Consider the following 19,617-nt stretch of genomic DNA (forward strand, 5'->3'; position numbering starts at 1 on the left):
TGCTCTGTTCCGAAAGAAAGGGGCTGCAGACTTGTCCTTCCATGTATAGTCCACAGGTAGGCATAACTCAAGGTTATCTGCCTCTCTTATAAGGATCCAGTGATTTGGTGGTTCAGGAAGCAGCTGTTATTTTTTTAAAAAAAGTGCACAAGAGCATTATATTATGCAGATTGAAAAGGAGAACACGCAACATCCTTTTGATATCTAGGATGCACTTAACAAAATGAAGGCAACTGCAGGTTATAATACCATAGCTGGGATCCTATGAGGCCCAGCTATGGGTCTCATGGTGTCTGCAATTTCTGCAATTTCCCTCCACCAGCAGCCACTTGAGCTGGTTTGTAAAGCATTCCAAAAGAGACCTTTTTGGCAGTGCAAGAGGCTGTAGTAGATAGTGGTGGTGGAAGCCCTATTATACAAAGCTTTGTGTGCAAGCCAATGAGATTAAATGTCAAGTATTCAGCGTAGCCAATAGAACTAAAAATAGCAAGTACAAATGCAGGAAATGAAAAAGTCAATGCATTTTGTGTACTGAATAAAAAAAGCCATGCTAAAAGATTACTTTCCTCTTTAACCTTACTTACTTGCTGGAACACTTTATAAAGGAAAGGAAAGCAATTCACCAACAGCAAAAATGTAGAAACTATCAAACAGATTACCTTGGCAGGCGTATCCCCTTTCTTCATAGCCAGCGTTACACAAGCACTTTCCAATGGGAACTAGCCATTCTCCTTCTGTACTGCAGTACATCTTGGGTGGGTCTTCCTCTTTGGAATGATTAACACAAGAACCTCTCACTTCCACCAGTGACTGGGAATCCATAGGGACTGTATCTGGAAACATGGCCAGGTTCTTTACAGTGAAAGGGCACTTCTTGAAGTACACTCGCACCGACACTAAGGCAACGCACGCACCCACATCTTGAAAAGCCAAGTAAAACCCTTTCCTGCTAACAGGTCCCACTTCACGGACCTCTGTGTTGAGTTTAAGAATCCGATCCCCAAGATCCATCTGAGTGAAGCTCTCATCGGCAGCAATGGTATCAATCTTTGTAAACTGATGTTCTCTAAACTTGACGGAATGGTCATCATCAGACTCCATATAATACAGGTTAAAAGTTTCCTTGCAAGTGCCCAGAACTAGTGGGATGCTGTTACAGTCCCTCAGGGTAAATTTGAGTTCCACATAGATCTTCTGAGCTGAGTTACGTGGTATCCAGTTTGTCCTCAACCAATTGTTCTGACTGTGGTCCATAACGTTGCAAACCTGATATGTCCTGATTGGCGTATAGTTCTCATCAACACCACTTATTTCTTCCCACTGAAAACATAAATAAAAGGATAGTTACTGGAGAAAAATAGGTATAACAGCAAGCTCACAGATAATTTACCAAGCAATGATCTGATATCCCCTTTTCAATTAAAAGTTAGAGAAAAGTCTTAGTCAAGGTATATTTTTAGAAAAAGCAGATGACACAACTCTCTTCAAAATGTCTCACAATACTGTGGAATGTGGGTAGGAGCTTGCAGGTTTGCAATGCACACACAAAAATAAAATGACTGTACCAAAATTTGGGCACTTAAGCATACCCAGAAGAAGGCAGGGATAGAATAATTCTCCATGACAGGCTGGGTAATGTTTGTGTAGAGGAGATGTCTATTACATTGTTTTCTACCAACATTCTGAAGTTAATATAGTCTCAAGAGCACAGCACTACTTTTTTCTGAACATTTTGAAACATTTGGGGGAATTGGGTGCAGACGAATCTTAGCAACCTTGCTCTGGAGACCCAACAATCAAGCACACCACAGCTGCAATATATATATTATATTATATTATATTATATTATATTATATTATATTATATTATATTATATTATATTATATTATATTATATTATATTATATTATATTATATTATATTATATTATATTATATTAATATTTTAATTTACAACACAGCAAAGTTTTAAAGAAGATAACATGCCACCATAAAACAATTTGGAAGCAACAGACGCAGCTGTACAATTAGATTTACCATTACCTACTTAAAAGAAAATACTGAAAAGAAAAAGTTAATGATAAAGGGTATGAGGATTGTAATGGTAAAACAACAAGTGAAGTTATTTTCAGCTGGAGAATAGCCTGCAGATGAAGTGCTAAGCACTCCCCAACTTGAAATTAGCATCTCCCTTCTGCTGCATTTCAATAAAAGGAAGATGCCTGAAGACTGTTCATGTGTTGCTGGTACATGATCCTGGTGGCCCTTCAATGTTTTGTGTAAGTGAATACACTTCTAAGGCCATAGCCCAACACTGCATTAAGCAAACTTAAAACCTCTGAGATTTATGGATGTAAATGCACTTAATTCGTTGTCGGACTTTTGGCTTTCTAATTTAGAGCAGCACAAGCATTTGTGCCATCTGCTTCTTTCTGTAAAAATATATCCATATGCATTGCCTGCGTGACAATAGGTAATTCAGGACACTTGGCTCTGGACTAATTGCACCTGTTTTAGATATAGAAAGTCTATTTTGTGACATACTTTGCATATGTGTTTTATTTGAAAAGCTAATCATTTACTTCTCTAACTGCAGAGAACAAATTATTACATTAAATGAATGGGAATGCACTTTTGTCCCTACTTACTAACATGCAAGCAGGAGCAAAAACCATGCAATTCATTCATGAGTGAAATCCTTGGGATTAATGGAGAACTGTGATTTGGAGTCAAGATTAGGCATGTCTAAATTCTGAGGCCACTGGTTGAAAGATGCAGTGTGAAATTAATGTTTACTGGGCTCCTCATGTTGATGGTAGATTTATGGAGGCACTAACCTGGTGGAAGTTTAAATTCCTTCTGCTTTTCGTGAAGGTACATAATTCTTGATAACTGCCATGTTTATGTTTTCAGGAGTTCAATTTAAAGGGTAATTTGGCCCAGCTGTATCTCACCTATCTTTGTAGATCTGGAATCCTTTTGGGTGACGTGGTTGTATAGCAAAGCTATAGATTGGCATTTGATATATTATTAGATATGGACAAGATACCCAACCCTGTCTCAGCCAAAGATACATCAGCATAACTTTCTCAGCCCAGCTCAGCTGATGGGGGTGGAATGGGAATAGGACAAGAGAGTAGGGACTTTGGCTGGATCCAAGGCCTATTCAATTACTTGGCAACCCAGCACAGAACAGTATTTTTAAAGGCTTGCTATGCCTATTACACAGAGGGATGCGGGTGGTGCTGTGGTCTAAACCACAGAGCCTAGGGCTTGCCGATCAGAAGGTTGGTAGTTTGAATCCCCGTGACGGGGTGAGCTGCTATTGCCAACCTAGTATTTTGAAAGCACATCAAAGTGCAAGTAGATAAATAGGAACTGCTCAGGCAGGAAGGTAAATGGCGTTTCCATGCGCTGCTCTGGTTCACCTGAAGCAGCTTAGTCATGCTGGCCACATGACCTGGAAGCTGTCTGTGGACAAACGCTGGCTCCCTCGGCCAGTAAAGTGAGATGAGCACCGCAACCCCAGAGCCGTCCGTGACTGGATTTAAAGGTCAGGGGTCCCTTTACCTTTGATGCCTGTCACAAAGCACAGCAGCAGTAGCCCCAGCTGAATGAAGTTTGGATCTGGTGTAACTTTGCACTCACTTAATTTACACCAGCTTGCTTTAATGCCATCTCCTTGTGCTTTATGCCAGCATGCTCCCCAACAGCAGTATTGCTAATTTCCCCAAATCACCCTTTTAGTGAATTCACATATAAGATGCACGTATATGCAAATGGATCAACTTCCAGTTCTGATTGCAAGCTGGAGCCCAGCAACATACTGAGGGCACAGATTCCACCCTCCTATTCTAAAGCAGCCATTCATTCATTCATTCCTAAACAGCCTTTTTTCCCTCTGAGTAATTTTTGGTGTTTTTAACGATTCTGCAGTTTGTCAGTATATCTTTATATCAACACATCTGTGCATCATTTGTCTGCATCTTGAAGACAATCTGTTTTCAGAAAGCAATTATGTATTAACAGAAATCAAAACAGCCATCTAAATTTAGCTTTCTAATAATAACTAAGTTTGATTATAATTATTTTATCATTACATCATTAAAAATGTGAGTGGCATGCAGTGAAATACAATATACACCTTTGAGTGCATTTCTTAGACCTTCAACATGTTCAACATTTTTCATTTTGCCATGCTGACACCAGGGGGTGAATACTGAGGTCTAAATTGCATGACAAACTAAGTATCACCAGCATATACCTTCTGCACAAAGGGTTGCATTGAGCTGTTATCACTGCATTAATTTGTAATGAAGACCAAATTGCCTGTAAAATTATAGAAGAATGAGATTTCAGGCCATTTGCACAGATAGCAAAACACCCAAACTAGCAGTTAACACTGAAGCATTGCTCAACCCAACATCAGGTTCCAATCATATCTGTAATAGATAGATATTATTTGCACTCGTTTCCTGATGGTGCAACACAAATAATTTTGCAATCCCTAAAAGAGCTTTTAAGCATTTTAAAAACTGTTAATGACCCTGCTGTTCTTAATGCTGAAATTGACTTATAGCCTTGTGTAGTCCGATCTTATTATGTGGAGACATTCATTCATTATTGATAGGGATTTTTTATGAGACTTCATGCCCTAGCAGCACTTTCAATCATGTTCCCTCCTGGTACACAATGGAGACCGTTTGATCAATTGGGCTCATGCACTTGAGAGACCAGAGTGTTTAACTGCCCCACCATCACAGCAATCATGTATGACCTCTCAACTTGAGACACGACAGAAACCATTTAAGAATCAGCAAATGTTGCTTGTATATTATTATATGCAAGCCATTCAAAACTACAGAATTCCTGCCAGGAATTCTTGGATCTGTTCATAAGAAAATAAGAAGAGTCCACTGGAACAAACCAAAGACCCATCTAGTCCAGCATCCTATTCTCATATTGGCAAACCAGATGCCTATGGGAAACTAGGGAGCAGAATATGACAAAAAAGCACTGGTTTTCAGCAACTGGTATTCAGGAGCATTGCTGCTTCCAACTGTGAAGATAGAGCATAGTCATCATGGTTAGTCGTCTATGTCATCAATAGCCTTTTCCTCCATTAATCTGTCCAGTCCTTTTCACAGACTTGTAGAGTTGTAGTGTTGGAAGTGATCCTGAGGAACATCTAGTCCAACTCCCTGCAATTCATGAATAAGCAGGTGGCCCACACAGGGATCAAACCCAGCACCAAGCTCTAGACAAAGAATATCTCCCCATCAAAATACACATTTTCATCAGCCCATTAGGCTGGCCAATGGTAAAAGAAGACTGGAGTTGCGGTCCAACAATATTTGGAGGCCAATCTCTGTTGTAGGTAGATCAACAGAAATGTTTAACATTAGCAGCTATCACAACTATTTAAAATACTCTCAGGATTTTGATAGGAGGAAGGCACAACTCCCATTGAGACTTAATAAAAACAGTTGGTTTGGAGATGTCTTTTTCCACACTGAAAGATTTAACTGTTTTCACAATTCGAAACATATAATCCTTTGTACAGGATTGTACATTTGCCATGAGTTGACAGCATGAGTACCTCCAATTATTTCCATACTCATGTCAGACTTATGTTCGGATAGCAGTTGGGGACAAAATATAGACTGAACTAAACTGAACCTGACACGTTCACAAAAAACATACTGCAAACATGTGGCTGGGGGGGGGGGGAGGAATCAGAAGAAAAATGACAATTGGATGGGAAGATATTGATATAATATGAAGATTGCTACCTGTACTAACAAGCTCCAGATATGCTGCTGGAAACAGACATATCATCCAAATAGGCAATGTGAAGAAGAAAAATTGCATGGCATTCTTGTTGTCAGTGTAATTACTTTACATCACCTTATAAACTCACAATGGCTGAGGAACTCTCACGTTACAGATGCCCTGCATGAGAACAGTATGCATCTTCTGGGTGAATACAAGGGGATTGTTCATATCACTTTGTGGTTGCCAAGCAATTGCCCTAACAAATGGTAAACAAAAAGGACAGAACCCTTTAATGCCGTGACTCCCAAATGTTGTGTCAGGACCCACCAGCGGGGTGCAAAAACCTTGTGGATGAGCTGCCAGGCAGCCTGCAATGAATACCAGAGACAATGCAGCCCTAGGATCTAATGAATGCATGATGTCAGGGTCAGAGGTGAAGACAACAGGTGGGCACCTCAAACCAAGATCAAGAACAGATGGACTGGTTTCGTTTGGCTGAGTGGAGAAATGGAGGTCTTTGTGGCTTTCGCAAGAGGCACAAACCTAAGAGATTCTAACCCACATGGCCTTTTTTCTGCTAGAAAAAAATACCTCCCTGATTCAAAACACCATGTGCAGTGTTTTTGTTTGTGTATTGAGACTTTTCAGAAGCCTTTTGGAGACACAGCCTTCTGAACAGACCATCAAAGTGACACCCAGCTATTTGTAAAGTCCTGCACAGAAGGATCCCCCCCCACACACATATGGAACAGGAGGGTACGGGGCCACGGGGCTGGCTAGATCCTGACCAAGTATTTCCTCATGCCTCAGTTTTCTGAAGTAGGTTACAATCCATCTTTTGGAATGGTGAAATATTAAAAAAGGGGGGATGACTACAATTTCAGTTTTAATACATCCTACACTTAAGAAAAATTCAAATCTTTTTAAAGAAACACATTGATCAATGGGGAACAAAAGTGAGAAACACATGGAACTATGAAAGGACTGAAGGACATCATCAAAAAATACTTGAAATTCAGGGTCATTGTAAACTTAACATGGGGGGGGGGAGCTTAGATTTTTACATTCTTACTGCCTGAAACAAAGAGTGTGGTTTCATCAAACAGGTGCACAATATATCATTTCTTTAGTCTACCCTGCTTTTCAATATGAATATACACAATGGAACTCTCAAATGAATACATATTATCCTATTGTCATTTTAAATACTATCAAATGTACAGTGAGATTCCTTAATGCTACACTAAAATAAAACTGTTAAAAAGCACCAGCTGGCTATATCACCAATGGCTTGCCTCCAAGTCTCAAATGTCTTATTTATATACAATGGAATTCAGACGGCTGTTTAATATTTAGAGCTAATAAATATAATCAGCACTCCTATGACTAAAAAACCACAAACACAAATATGCTTGAAAATCCATCCTAACTACAAATTTCACAATGACTGAAGGGGTGTGTGTGTGTGTGTGTGTGTACACACACAGTTGATAAACATGAGTAAGACATACAAATCTATGCATTTGATATTTTCAGTTGCAAAACTAAGCCTTCTATATATCTACAATGCAAAGAATGAAGTGGATTCATTTATTGTACTGCCAATAAGAAACAAAGAAGGTTATCCATCAGTTTTAGCAAACTATCAAGAAGTGCTTCCAGTTACAAAACCAAGCACTTGCTCATTGAAACAACACCCCCACTGACTCCCAAAGCAGCCTGAAAACTTCCATTACTGTCTGCATGACATGGCTCACAAGACATTACCAAATGACTTCCACACTCATTTGAACATAAACATTTTCATATTCTCAAATGAATTGGGATAGGAAAAGGAGGACGATATGCTCTGGTCTAATGTACGCTTTACAGCAGGGGTGGCTAACCTATGGTCCTCCATTAGTTGTTGGCAGTGCTATTTTTCTAGAAGAAGAGGTGCCAGAACTCACAATGAACACCTCCCTTTTTCTCTAGTAATAGCAATGGTGCCTACCAGAGAGGTGCCAGAACTCAATTCTGTCAAGTTCTGGCTGAAATAAAACCCTGGTTGTTGGACACCAATTCCCATTAGCCCTAGCTAATCAGTGACCAAGAATGTTTGGATTTGTGTAGTTCAACAAAATCTGGAGGACCAAAGGGCCCTATCTTCAAGATTAAGCCATTATTGGTTTGTTTGTTTATAAATGTTGTCATCCATCTGCCTTGGGAGACATTGGAAAGATGTGCCTATGGAGGTGAGGTTAGGCTGTTGCAAAGTTACAACGCCAGCTGTGGCTGCAGAGACCATGCCGGAGAGACATGTTTTGTTGCAGCTGTGGCAGCTGAAAGCTACCAGTTGTGTTTATCTGTTTATAAAGGAGCAGCCTCAAAAGGGACAGTAGCAGTTAGGGGGAAATTGCTGGCTATATTTCAAATCACAAATTGTTTGGGATGACTAATTAGAAAATCTATATTAAGTAAGGACAGAGAGAGAAGGGAAAGTTCTTATTACTAAGTGGCGAGAAAAAAATGAGGTTGAAAATAGGTTGAAAATGGGCAGACATTGGAACTATTGGGAATAAAAATTAGTGGAAAACTAGAGGTTTTCAAAAGCTTTTGAGATAGAGGACAGACATCTGAAGGCAGCCCTGTTTAGGGAAGCTTTTAATGTTTGATGCATTACTGTATTTTAATATTTTGCTGGAAGCCGCCCAGAGTGGCTGGGGAAGCCCAGCCAGATGGGCGTGGTATAAATTATTATTATTATTATTATTATTATTATTATTATTATTATTATTATTATTACTCAAAAAGACCAAAAAAACCCTATCAATGAAGCAAGTGCTTCTGAAAACACTTCCCTGTTCAGCTGCACATTTTGAAGCAAAGCAACAGAATCCTGATCAATGCTCTTGTTGCTGCTCCATGATCACAAAACTTAATGTACAGTGAGTTCAAAGTACAAGCTAGTGGGGTGTTTGTTTTGGTATCTGTATTTTCAAGTTATCTATATACTGGATTTCACAGGATAAAAAAAAAAATCTAATCAACTCTCACTAAGAAACTGATTACAGATTGCATCAAGGTCAAAAACAAATTAGCTAAGCACCAGAGATCCTCCCCCCCCCACACACACACTACAGCTCTAAACAAAAAATGTAGCCCTGCTGGGAGCATGTTTCTACAAGTGTGTTTAACTTCTTTCCCCTGTGTTTGAGCCTGCAGAAGGTGGGGGGAATCACACAACGATTTCATTGTTTGCCTTTTTGATGAATCGTGCCTCCGTGGCAAAACTACAGACATCATGAGACGATAATGAAAGTCTCTATTTGCACACCGGTCAGACCTCTTGTAGGTAACCATACAATCTTCCCTCGTGCCCTGCTTATGACCTCAGCGGCAGACCAAGAATCCTCCTCCAAGGATAGGAGGTGGTTTAACCTTCAGACTAGTTCAGTCCCTTGGGATCACCCCAGCCAAAGGTTAGCCTCTGAGTTACTACATGTCAAATTATTTGTGTTTCTGATAAAGACGACTCAATCTCAGGGGCTTGAGACAAGACCACCAAACTCATTTGACTTGAATTAAAGTCTCAGATGTCAGAAGCTAGCCCCATATACTGTAAGATAAGGAATGCTTTTTTAATGCATAGTGGCTATTGCATATATTTTCCCTTTCTTTCTCTGCCTGTCTGAAATGGCAGCATAAATCACTTGCTCTCCTTATACAATACCTATAGCTTGAGGACACATGCCAAGAGTCTGTATTTCAAATTGTCAAAAATTATTATTGCATTTGTTTGTTGATAAAAAAAACCCTGAGCTACAGTCTGTCACTGACCAGACAGTAAGAACCCTTTCTCAAAAAGCTTGTATAAGATCCCAAATCTTTCCCTATAGCACCTAACTTGGATTGTATCACAATCCCTTGAGAAGGACACTAAGCACAAGAGAAGGGGGAAATGCCACAGGATATGTTATTATTATTTGGGGCAGGATACAACTCCTAGAACAAGTTTATGGGGTGCTTGGTGGGGGGAGAGAGGAGAGGGAAGTCTAGTTATGCAAGCAGACCTTGCTTCCTGCATGCTTACCCAACTTAGCACTATGTTGAATTTCATCCTTGATTTTTATCCTGAACTTCCTCAACATGTTTATTTGTAAACAGGTCACCTGGAAGATTCCCAGAGCATTCAGGACTTCCTCCAATTCCCCCAGCCAGGCCAAAGCATCTAAATGGGTCCCCCAGCCTTACAGGGGTATCACTTACAGCCAGTCCGAACCATCAGATCCCTCTTAATCCACCGGTGACCAGACTAAGGATAGGACCCAACAAAATTCTCCTCCAATCTTAGTGTGTTTGACTCTTCCCCTTGATGTCAACCTTTCCCCTGAAACTTGACCCCCCTCCTATATTTATGAAAGCAAATATTGGTGTAGAAAACTGGTAGGGCTAAAAAAAAGTAACAGCGGAGCAGAGGAAATGTTTCAAAAGGGAAAAGCACCTGGCTAAGGAAAGATAATGTATCCCTTTTTCTGCTTGTTGCAAAGCAGCCCTTGATGATGTTTTGCAGTGGTGAAATGGCTGCTGAGTTAATGCTACAAACTTGCATGCCATTACAATACTACAAATCTTCATTGGCTGCAATGTAACTTATGTGCTTTGCCTATTAGGTTAAAACAGGATTCTCTGCTCCTTAGAATATAAACCTCATTCCCAATTTCTGTTAATCTTATTGCTTGCCTTACCAGCAAAGCTCCTGGTGTGTTTTCTCTGAAAGAAAAACCAGATTTTATATAAAATATAAAATAAACTAATAGAGATTACGGTAATTAAATATAGGGCCTGATCTGCTAAGAATGAAGCTGGCATCTAGGAAAAGACATTAGCGGGGCTTCCCTGGCCACTGTAACATAAAAGCCATTCTAAATATAGGGTTAAAAAAAGGGTAAAGAGGTGTGTGTGGTTAGAAAGAATTCAAGCAGTTGATAGATAATAAGGCCTTAATTGCTTCCTTTGGCTCAAGAGAGCCCTCTGGCTACTGAATTCTAGATTTAACCAATCTATGTTCACCCTGTAGCTTTTTATCACACAATGCTATTACTGGGACATTTAAAATACTGAACGGCATTCTGAGTAGTAGAATGATCTACCATGGCAAAGCAATCACATTCTTGGCAAATTTCAAGTGCGGGTAAGGGAAAGGGCACTTTGAATGTATCTCTGTCTTGAGCTGAGATGCCTGAGCTCGCCAAGGCTCAGATTAATTCAGAAATAAATCTGAGACTTTCCTAAAAATTGGGAAGATCTTGGATCAATCCCCCAAGCCAATCCATGGCACAGAAAAATTACCGAGTAGGGGGAAAGTCAGCTAACTTTCCCCCTGCTGAATATGGGTCCATTTCATGGGTTTTGCCCCTACAACATCTTAATTTCCTCCTATGGAATGCAATGGAGCAATATCACAAGGAGGAAACTGAAAGGCCGGGGAGGAGCTGGCAGTTCTTCTTTGGCTCAGATTTTAATTAGAACCAGAGAAGCATGTGAAGGCTTGCAAAGCTAATATTTCCTTTGAGGTGTTTTTACCAAGCCCTCAAAGAACTTTTCCACTCATGGTTCAAAAAAACCTTTGCATACATCTCTGGTATTGGCACAAAAGACGTTCTTGTGGGAATCAGATATAGTTTCTCTTATCCCAGAGAGCTATGTGACTCCTGTGTTCTATGTGGGACCTCTGCTTATATGGACTTGTTGCTTAGTAATGAAGCATCAAAACTGGATTGCAGAAAGTTGAGCCAAATTGGCCCTTACGTTACCTTGATCATCCTCTTTCCTTACTTCTGGGAAATGCCTGAAGTGGCAACATGCACACTTTCCTGAGAATATGCCTGCAAATTATAGATGCTCAACTAGCTCACACATCACTATGTGACTATTCAACAAAGATGGTAGCCCTGTGATTGGTTCTGCTATCAGTTTCAAGATCTGCTTTTATGTTCCTTGGGGTTCTGTCCCAGAAGCCCAATTCCAGACCCAACCCTACTAGAACTGTACTCTCCTATGGCCCAACACTGAGAGGAACTAGTGAAATGATATTTGTAAGGACATAAGCCAGGTCACTAGATACCACCAGGTTCTCATAACAGGAAAATTGCAAATATCATTGCAGCATGTGTTTTTAAGATGCTGCCCCTTTTGCAAAAGCTTCACAAAAACCACTCTGCTGGGATTTCTCATTTACTGGGTTTCAGTCTGGGGTCATCCATCACCTCCTTCTTTGTCCTGTAACAAGTGTGTGATGCCTTAGTGTTTTCTGGGTGGGGGATGCAAGGTGACAGCACACAGTCGCACAGCCTGTTTGTCAGTATACAGGGGGAAATCACAAGAAGTAGCTCCAGCTGTCACTTTAATTAAGCATTGTTTGGCTTTGCAACTGCTCTGATTGGTCATCACCAATAAAAGGTATAAAAGAGCTTGTTGGAAGGTCACGTGGCAGATTTGGGGTAGGTTTCAAGAGTCTGATTCAAAGAACCATTCCTACATTCACCTCTCAGAGTGAGACAGTACAGTGCAGTTCACACCAAAGGTTGGATTCACTGCTTATTGCAAAATGGTCTGCAAGATTTTCATACTAGGCTCGCCAAAACAAAAGGACCAAATGAAATGCATCTCATTACCAGCTTAGTGCCTGTAAAGTTTCAAGCACCTCCACTCCATTCTTGCCCCTAAATTCCCAGAAGCATCATCTACCAAGGGGACTGTCCAAGTCTGTTAGGTAGTGTGATTGGGATGCATAGCTTGGGGGTGGGGGGTGGGAATTGTTTGTTTTTACTTTCCAGATGACCTTGTAATTCCATCCCTGTGTACTCTCAAAAAGCCAGTTAACCAGTTTCATTCATTTTCTATCACATGGTCCCATGCAAGCCCCCAGCACACAAACTATTAAGGGCTGATTCTAGCTGTACTTAGGATGCATACCCAAGTACAATACACATGCCTGCTCCATCAAGCGTGAAGGACATGCCTGCATAGAATTAAGCATGTGATCTCTTTAAAGAGTTGGAAGCAAGACTCCAATCTGTTTCTGACAGCTGACTTTGAGTTTGAGTTAAAAAAAATAAAAAATAGACACAATCCTGCCCAATTACAGAATGTCAAGTGAAAATAAGTCCCAACTTAAGAGGTATCGCTAATCTCTACTAGAGCTTGTGCCACATTCTCTAACTCATATGCTTCGCAAGATTTACTTTCAGAACAATCCAAGTATTTTACAAATTGCATTAATGAGTAAGACAGTATCTTTGGATGGCAGTGGTCATCTTGAATTTCTAAACTCCTCCTTCCCCACCCAAAAAAGGTGAGTATCGGGTGTCTTAATAGAAAATATTAAGTGTGTTATCATGGGGTTCCCACCATCCAAGATGGTAGAATTAGGAGTATTATCTCTTTTTGTCTTTGACATCAAATAGTTCATACAGTATCAGTTGTTATTCATTTCAAATGTAATATTCTTATATTGGGTGTTGGTCCATGCATGAAAACGCTTTAATGATTTTATTCTATCTATCTATCTATATCTATCTATATCGATCTATCTATCATCTATCTATCTATCTATCTATCTGTCTGTCTGTCTGTCTGTCTGTCTGTCTAAACTGGAGGCAGAATATATGAATAAGCTTTCAAACTGACCCTTTTTCAAGACATCCAGTACAGCAATAAGTATTCACAATGCAGTTGTGCCTATTTAAAGCATACAAGGTTAGGAATGAAAAAAATTGTCACTGGCATCAATGACTTATCCATTTTTCTGTATATTTATGAACTTAAGCCTAGTTTGTCGAACACTACCTTTTCAGCAGAAGACCAAAATGAAAACAAAAAAGTGACTATCATTCTTATTAGGATCTTATAAAACTAAAATATCCTCTGTACAAAGCATGGGATAGGAGGAAAGGAATGAGCATGGCTGAAAAAGGGCTTTGCTGACTGGCTCAAATGTTGAACAAGAGCACTTGACACTCCCCCCCCCCAAAAAAAAATAATCATCTCATAAATGAGATGGAATTTAAAAAAACATGTGCCATGTAGTGCTGTGCCAAAGGCAAATGCCAATACAAATCTGTGAAAGACACACCCATAGTGGTAGTAAAAATTGCATAAAGAGATGACTAGCATTTCATATCTTGGTTACCCATATAGAAAGGCCCATTTCCAAGTTGCAGGAGGTCCCCCCCCCCCAGTTCTTAGAATATTAGAATATGCTCATAGATGAACAAGACAGCAGCAAGCAAGTTTAGTGCAGAGTAGTGGCTTAGAAAATGAATTGTGAAACCAGGGGCTTATCAGTTTAACTCCTGCCACTGCCATGAGCTCTCTCTCTTCAGCCTCAGCTCCTTCTCAGCTGTATATATGATAAATAATACATATGCTCCATGCAAGATGGGTGTAATGATTATTGATCCATGCAACTTATAGGACGGCTGCATGGATTCTTCATACATTAAGAAGAGCTATATGCATGTAAACAGAGCTGATATATGGGGGTGTCAGCATGGTGAATATGTGTTTTTATTTTTTAAAAAAGTCACTTTCAAATCAAAATACTTAAAAAAAAATATTTGCATGGATTTAATGCAAAGGACTGGCTTCTAGATGCCTTGCTACATTTAAACTGTATTGGTTTTTAAAACGGTAACCTTAATCTGTCCCCCCTCCCTTTGTTTCTTCTTGTCCCGTACCCGCTACCCCCCCTTCAATTTTACAAGGATATGAAACATCCACCTCCTCATTCCACCTGGGAAGGCTTTTGAGGCACTTTGCATAAATAGGGCTCTAACAGCCTTGCAATTATTAGTAATTTGAATCAAGTGACCACTGCAAAAAAGGTTAAACTTGAGGAGTAAAGAAGGCGCAGCAACTAATTAATATGTCAGAAAGGTACTCGGCTCTTTCAAAGGAGTTAATGAAGCCTGCAGAAGACACATGTGTGCCTTTTGTAGCCAGCCCTGATGCAACTTGTGCTAGGTTCAGATCTGTGAGAGTTGCTGGCCAGTTGGCCACCACCTGGTGACTGGTGCCAGTACCGTTCCCCTCCCACTTCCCAGCCGTCAATGACAAGCTGCTGCCATTAAGCAAGGAGTAACGTCTGATAGTGTTTGGTTCCACAATAGGCCCCTGACAACCGAATAAAAGAAGAGGGGCTACGGGATGAATAGGGAGATTTTTCCCATTTAGTCATGACGTTAGCAGCAACAAAGAGCCATCCCCCACATCATTGTGGCCATTAACATTTATAACAAGATGCTAATGACCTTCAAGCTAGCTATTAAGCCACACCACTGATTGCAAATGGACTTGGGGAGTTTAAACAGAGGATGGCGGGGTTATGTGAAATTGTATCAATCACAGAGCAGGCAAGGCTTTGCTTCTCCCTACCCGCTTTCTATCTGAGGAATAAATGATGGACAGACCCATCCCATTGTTTGCTTTTGCTCTGTGCACTGCCATAATGCTAGGCATGCTTATTATAGAGGTCTGTCTGTATTAGATCACAAACTGGAAATTTATTCATTCATTAGGGTTTCGTATTCCACCCTTTTCCTCCAACAAGGAAATAACAATAGTGCAATCCATGGGAAGGATAGCACTGGATGTCAGGCCTCAAACACTGATTGGCACACACACATACACAACACATTCTTTAGTCCTATTTTAACAAGTACCCTCCTTTCTTCCAATCAGCCTAGGAACTTGGTTGCTCTCTGGTTCTATTGTACTAGATGGTTCCCGCTGGGTCAAGAATCTAGAGGCTTCACATTGTTTTAAATGGAAGGAAATGTGAGTGGTGGGGCAGTCGGAGTAGGTAGTCACTCATCAGTAAAGGGAAGAGCTTCTGTCCATAGTAAATAACAGAATTGTGCTCCATGGAAGCTGTTAGCAACCAGAAGCTGGGATCTGGCCAGTGGAGTCCAGTTTTCTGGACTGGCTAGCAGGCAAAGGGAACTGTTGGTTTCATCTATGCTGTTCTGCATCACTTCCACTACAGATGACTGGAAAAAGAAGTGCAGCAGGATCAGGTGATCAGCAGAGCCAATAATGTCCCACTGGCTTTACTGTATATAAGTGAAGTCTCTAGGTTGGCTTGCCATTCTTAGCAACTTCACTACACGTTGAGAGACCACAAGCTGTCTAGAAAACAGGCTTATGAACTATGAACCCCCAAATTTGATATCACCCTCCAAACTTGTGCCAAATTTTTGCAGTGCAAAACCACACGTTTTGCAGTGCCCCCACACTGGTTTGAATTGATTTGGATACTATTGGATTTTGAGGTGTTAAGTAGGAACTTTGTGTTTGATATATCAATTACTCAGTTTGTGGGGAGCTGCAAAAGTGGAGCTTTCACTGCAAAATGACTGCATTGTCCTGACAGAGAGCTATTCAATTCATGTTTGCTTGTTTGTTTTTGTTTGTACTGAGAGCTGGAAATTGTGAGCTTAGAAGAAATGAAATAAAAGATGACGGGTTAAATGATATAATATTGAAGCCTTGTAGGAATTAAAGGTATCGTATGTATTTTGAAGCAATAAATAAAAACAAAGGCTGAGATCTTAGTTAAGGTTCTGCTAGCAAGAATGTTTTGTAAGCATAGTCCTGTTCACAGGATGCTTCCACTAGCATAGGGGAACAACAACAACAATATATATATATATATATATATTTGTTTTCGTAGATTTTCACGGGTACAGGAATGCAGGTTTTGGTGTCCTCGGGTGTCTTCCCGTGTAAAAGTTGGGGTGTCTAGGCGACGTTTCGACGAGGTCTCACTCGTCATCTTCAGGCTGGTGCTTGAGTTAGAAATCACTCAAGATATCCCTCAAGTAATTAAGGAACAAAAGAAGAAAAGAACACTAGCCTGGGAACTTCCCCTCTGCCCAGAACTTTTGAGGCAATACACCACACCCCTCTACAGTATTTATAGGAACTCAAACACTGAGATCCCGCTCTGTTCCAGTAACAAGAAGCCGAAAGCACCAGCCTGAAGATGACGAGTGAGACCTCGTCGAAACGTCGCCTAGACACCCCAACTTTTACACGGGAAGACACCCGAGGACACCAAAACCTGCATTCCTGTACCCGTGAAAATCTACGAAAACAAATATCTCACCTCTACGGGGAGGAAACCTTCCAGCTGACAAGAACCTACGAGAAACTAGAAATCCGAAGAGCCACCATCTTATGTGATCTCTTGTTCCTACGCAACTGCCGAGACAACAACTTAATTCCCACATGCTTCCAACTTAAATTCCACTCTAAAACCCCAGCTACCGAAAGGATCCTGAAACGAACTGAACTATCCCTAATCAGAAACGAACTACATAAGAAAAGATACCTACTAAACCAAACCAACAAAGATCTGCTCACTCTTCACCTCAAACTCTGTAACAAAATCCACCCTGCACTCTGGGACAAATGCAAACAACTAGCCGTCTGGAGAGCTGAAACTGAGACCTCACATAAGACAGACACACACACCAACAAACTCCACAAACTAGAGAGACGCCAGAAGCCCAGCCACCCTCCACAACAACCCATGAAACAAACAGTACATAACATATCAGACAGGATCCTCACCTCAACTGAAACCAAAGTACTCTCCAAAGGTTTCAACTTTGCAGTTACCCCGAGACGCATCCCCACGGAAAACATCATATGCGGAGTCGAAGCTAGCCTAACCAAAATCAACCCAGATGAAGCCAATAAAATCAGACTTGAAGTCACCAACATCCTCTGCTCCAGCAAACCACCCAGAAGCAATTTACACAAAGAAGAACAGAAAGCACTCACCAACCTGAGGAAAGACAACAACATAATCATTCTCCCAGCAGACAAAGGTAATGCCACTGTTGTGATGAACACATCGGACTACCAAGCAAAACTATCAAATCTACTCCAAGACCCTACCTACCAACCTATAAAAACAGATCCCACCACCTATCTGGAAAAAACCACCAAATCCAAAATAAAAGCCTCTCCTATCAGTGAAGAAATCCAGCTAAGAATCATCCCCAGAGAAAAATCATCCAGATGCCCCAAACTCTACGGCCTCCCCAAGATACACAAAGAAGGAACACCACTCAGACCAATAGTCAGCTCCATAGGCTCACCTCTACAAAATCTCGCTAAATTTCTCGCTAAGCAACTTCAGCCCTATGCAGAATCCATCTCTTCACACGTTACAAACTCCTTCCAGTTCATAGAAACAATAAAGAAGCAAAACCTACATCCCGATGACCTACTTGTGAGCTTCGATGTTGTATCTCTCTTCACACAAGTGCCCATTAATGAAGCCTTGACAGCCATTCAAAACAAATACAATCCCCCCGAATACATCCTGGACCTGACCAACCACTGCCTAACCAACACGTACTTCATCCACAATGGACAAAGATACAAACAGATAGAAGGAGCACCTATGGGATCACCCCTCTCACCGGTCATCGCAAATCTGTACATGGAACACTTTGAAACCAATGCTTTAGACAAGTCAGAACACAAACCCAAACTTTGGCTCAGATATGTTGACGACACCTTTGTAATTTGGCCACACGGGAAAGAAAAACTAGATAGCTTCCTCACACATCTCAACAGCCTACACCCCAAAATACAATTCACTATGGAAATAGAAGCCAACAACCAGCTTCCCTTCCTTGACGTCCTAATCTACAAAAAACCTGATGGCTCCCTAGGACACACTATCTACCGGAAAAAAACACACACCAACCGCTACTTACATGCTCAATCACACCACCACCCTGCACAAATTAACTCCGTAGCCAAGACCCTCATCTCCAGAACCAAACGCCTGGCTGACAAAGACCACTTGACAACTGAGTTACAGAATCTCTCAAATGTGTTAATCGCCAATGGATACCAGCAAAACAGGGTTAAGAAGCTAATCCAAAAAGAAACACCCCCCAAAAACCAAGACACGGAAGAAAACAATGGCATGGCCCTCCTTCCTTATATCAAGGGCACTACAGATAAAATTAGCAAAATCCTCCATAAACACAATATCAAAACAGCCTTTTGCACCAACCAAAAAATAGCCAATATCCTCAGAAACCCCAAAGATAAAATCCAGTTGGAAAACCAAGGGGTCTATGAAATACCCTGCAAAGTCTGCCCAGCCACGTACATTGGACAAACAAACAGACGAATAAATGCACGTATCGCAGAACACAAGAATGCCGTCAAAAAAGAAGAAAAATCTTCCTCTCTTTTCCAACACATGAAAGAAACAGGACACGAAATTAATTTTGCAGATTCCAAATTGCTCTTTAACATGGAACATCACCACAAGAGAATTATCATGGAAGCCATCGAGATAGAGAAACACCCTCACAACATGAACAAGCGTGACGACACGTCCCGCCTGCCAGACATCTGGAAATTAGCCCTCCCCACAAAAACCGACACCAGATCCAGAGGCACACAGAACGCCACCACCAATCAACCACACCAGACCCAAACCCAGACCCTCTCCACAGATAAATTACAGACACCATCCAGTAACCAAACCATAGTGGCACCTCCGGATGCTGCACCCCCCTGCAATCCCTACACAGATCTGGCTGGCACAGGGCACAAAACCACAGCTCGCCCCTATACACGAAGCCAAGCCAAAGCACAACCTAGTGCAGTACAGCCATCTTCCCAGAAAAACTCTTCACAAATTCAAGAGGTCAAGACACGAAGGCTTTAGCAACTAATCCACACCTAATGACCCACCTAAGTGGTACTCAGAATATCACTCTAGAAATCACTCAAGATATCCCTCAAGTAATTAAGGAACAAAAGAA

At 40.9% G+C, this 19,617-nt stretch overlaps 1 protein-coding gene across 6 annotated transcripts in view; it reads right to left on the reverse strand.

Annotated features, from left to right (window-relative positions):
• The window catches only part of EPHA3 (EPH receptor A3), a 205,284-nt gene that overhangs the window by 128,995 nt on the left and 56,672 nt on the right, over positions 1-19,617 (reverse strand). For all 6 annotated transcript variants that reach the window (XM_083498574.1, XM_083498576.1, XM_083498573.1 and 3 more), the window contains one exon: positions 660-1,320. In XM_083498574.1, coding sequence (XP_083354700.1) covers positions 660-1,320 — 661 coding nt within the window. The remainder of the gene's footprint in view (positions 1-659; positions 1,321-19,617) is intronic.

Source organism: Podarcis liolepis, assembly GCF_965112155.1.
Source record: "Podarcis liolepis genome assembly, chromosome: 4".
Taxonomy (NCBI): Eukaryota; Metazoa; Chordata; class Lepidosauria; order Squamata; family Lacertidae; genus Podarcis; species Podarcis liolepis.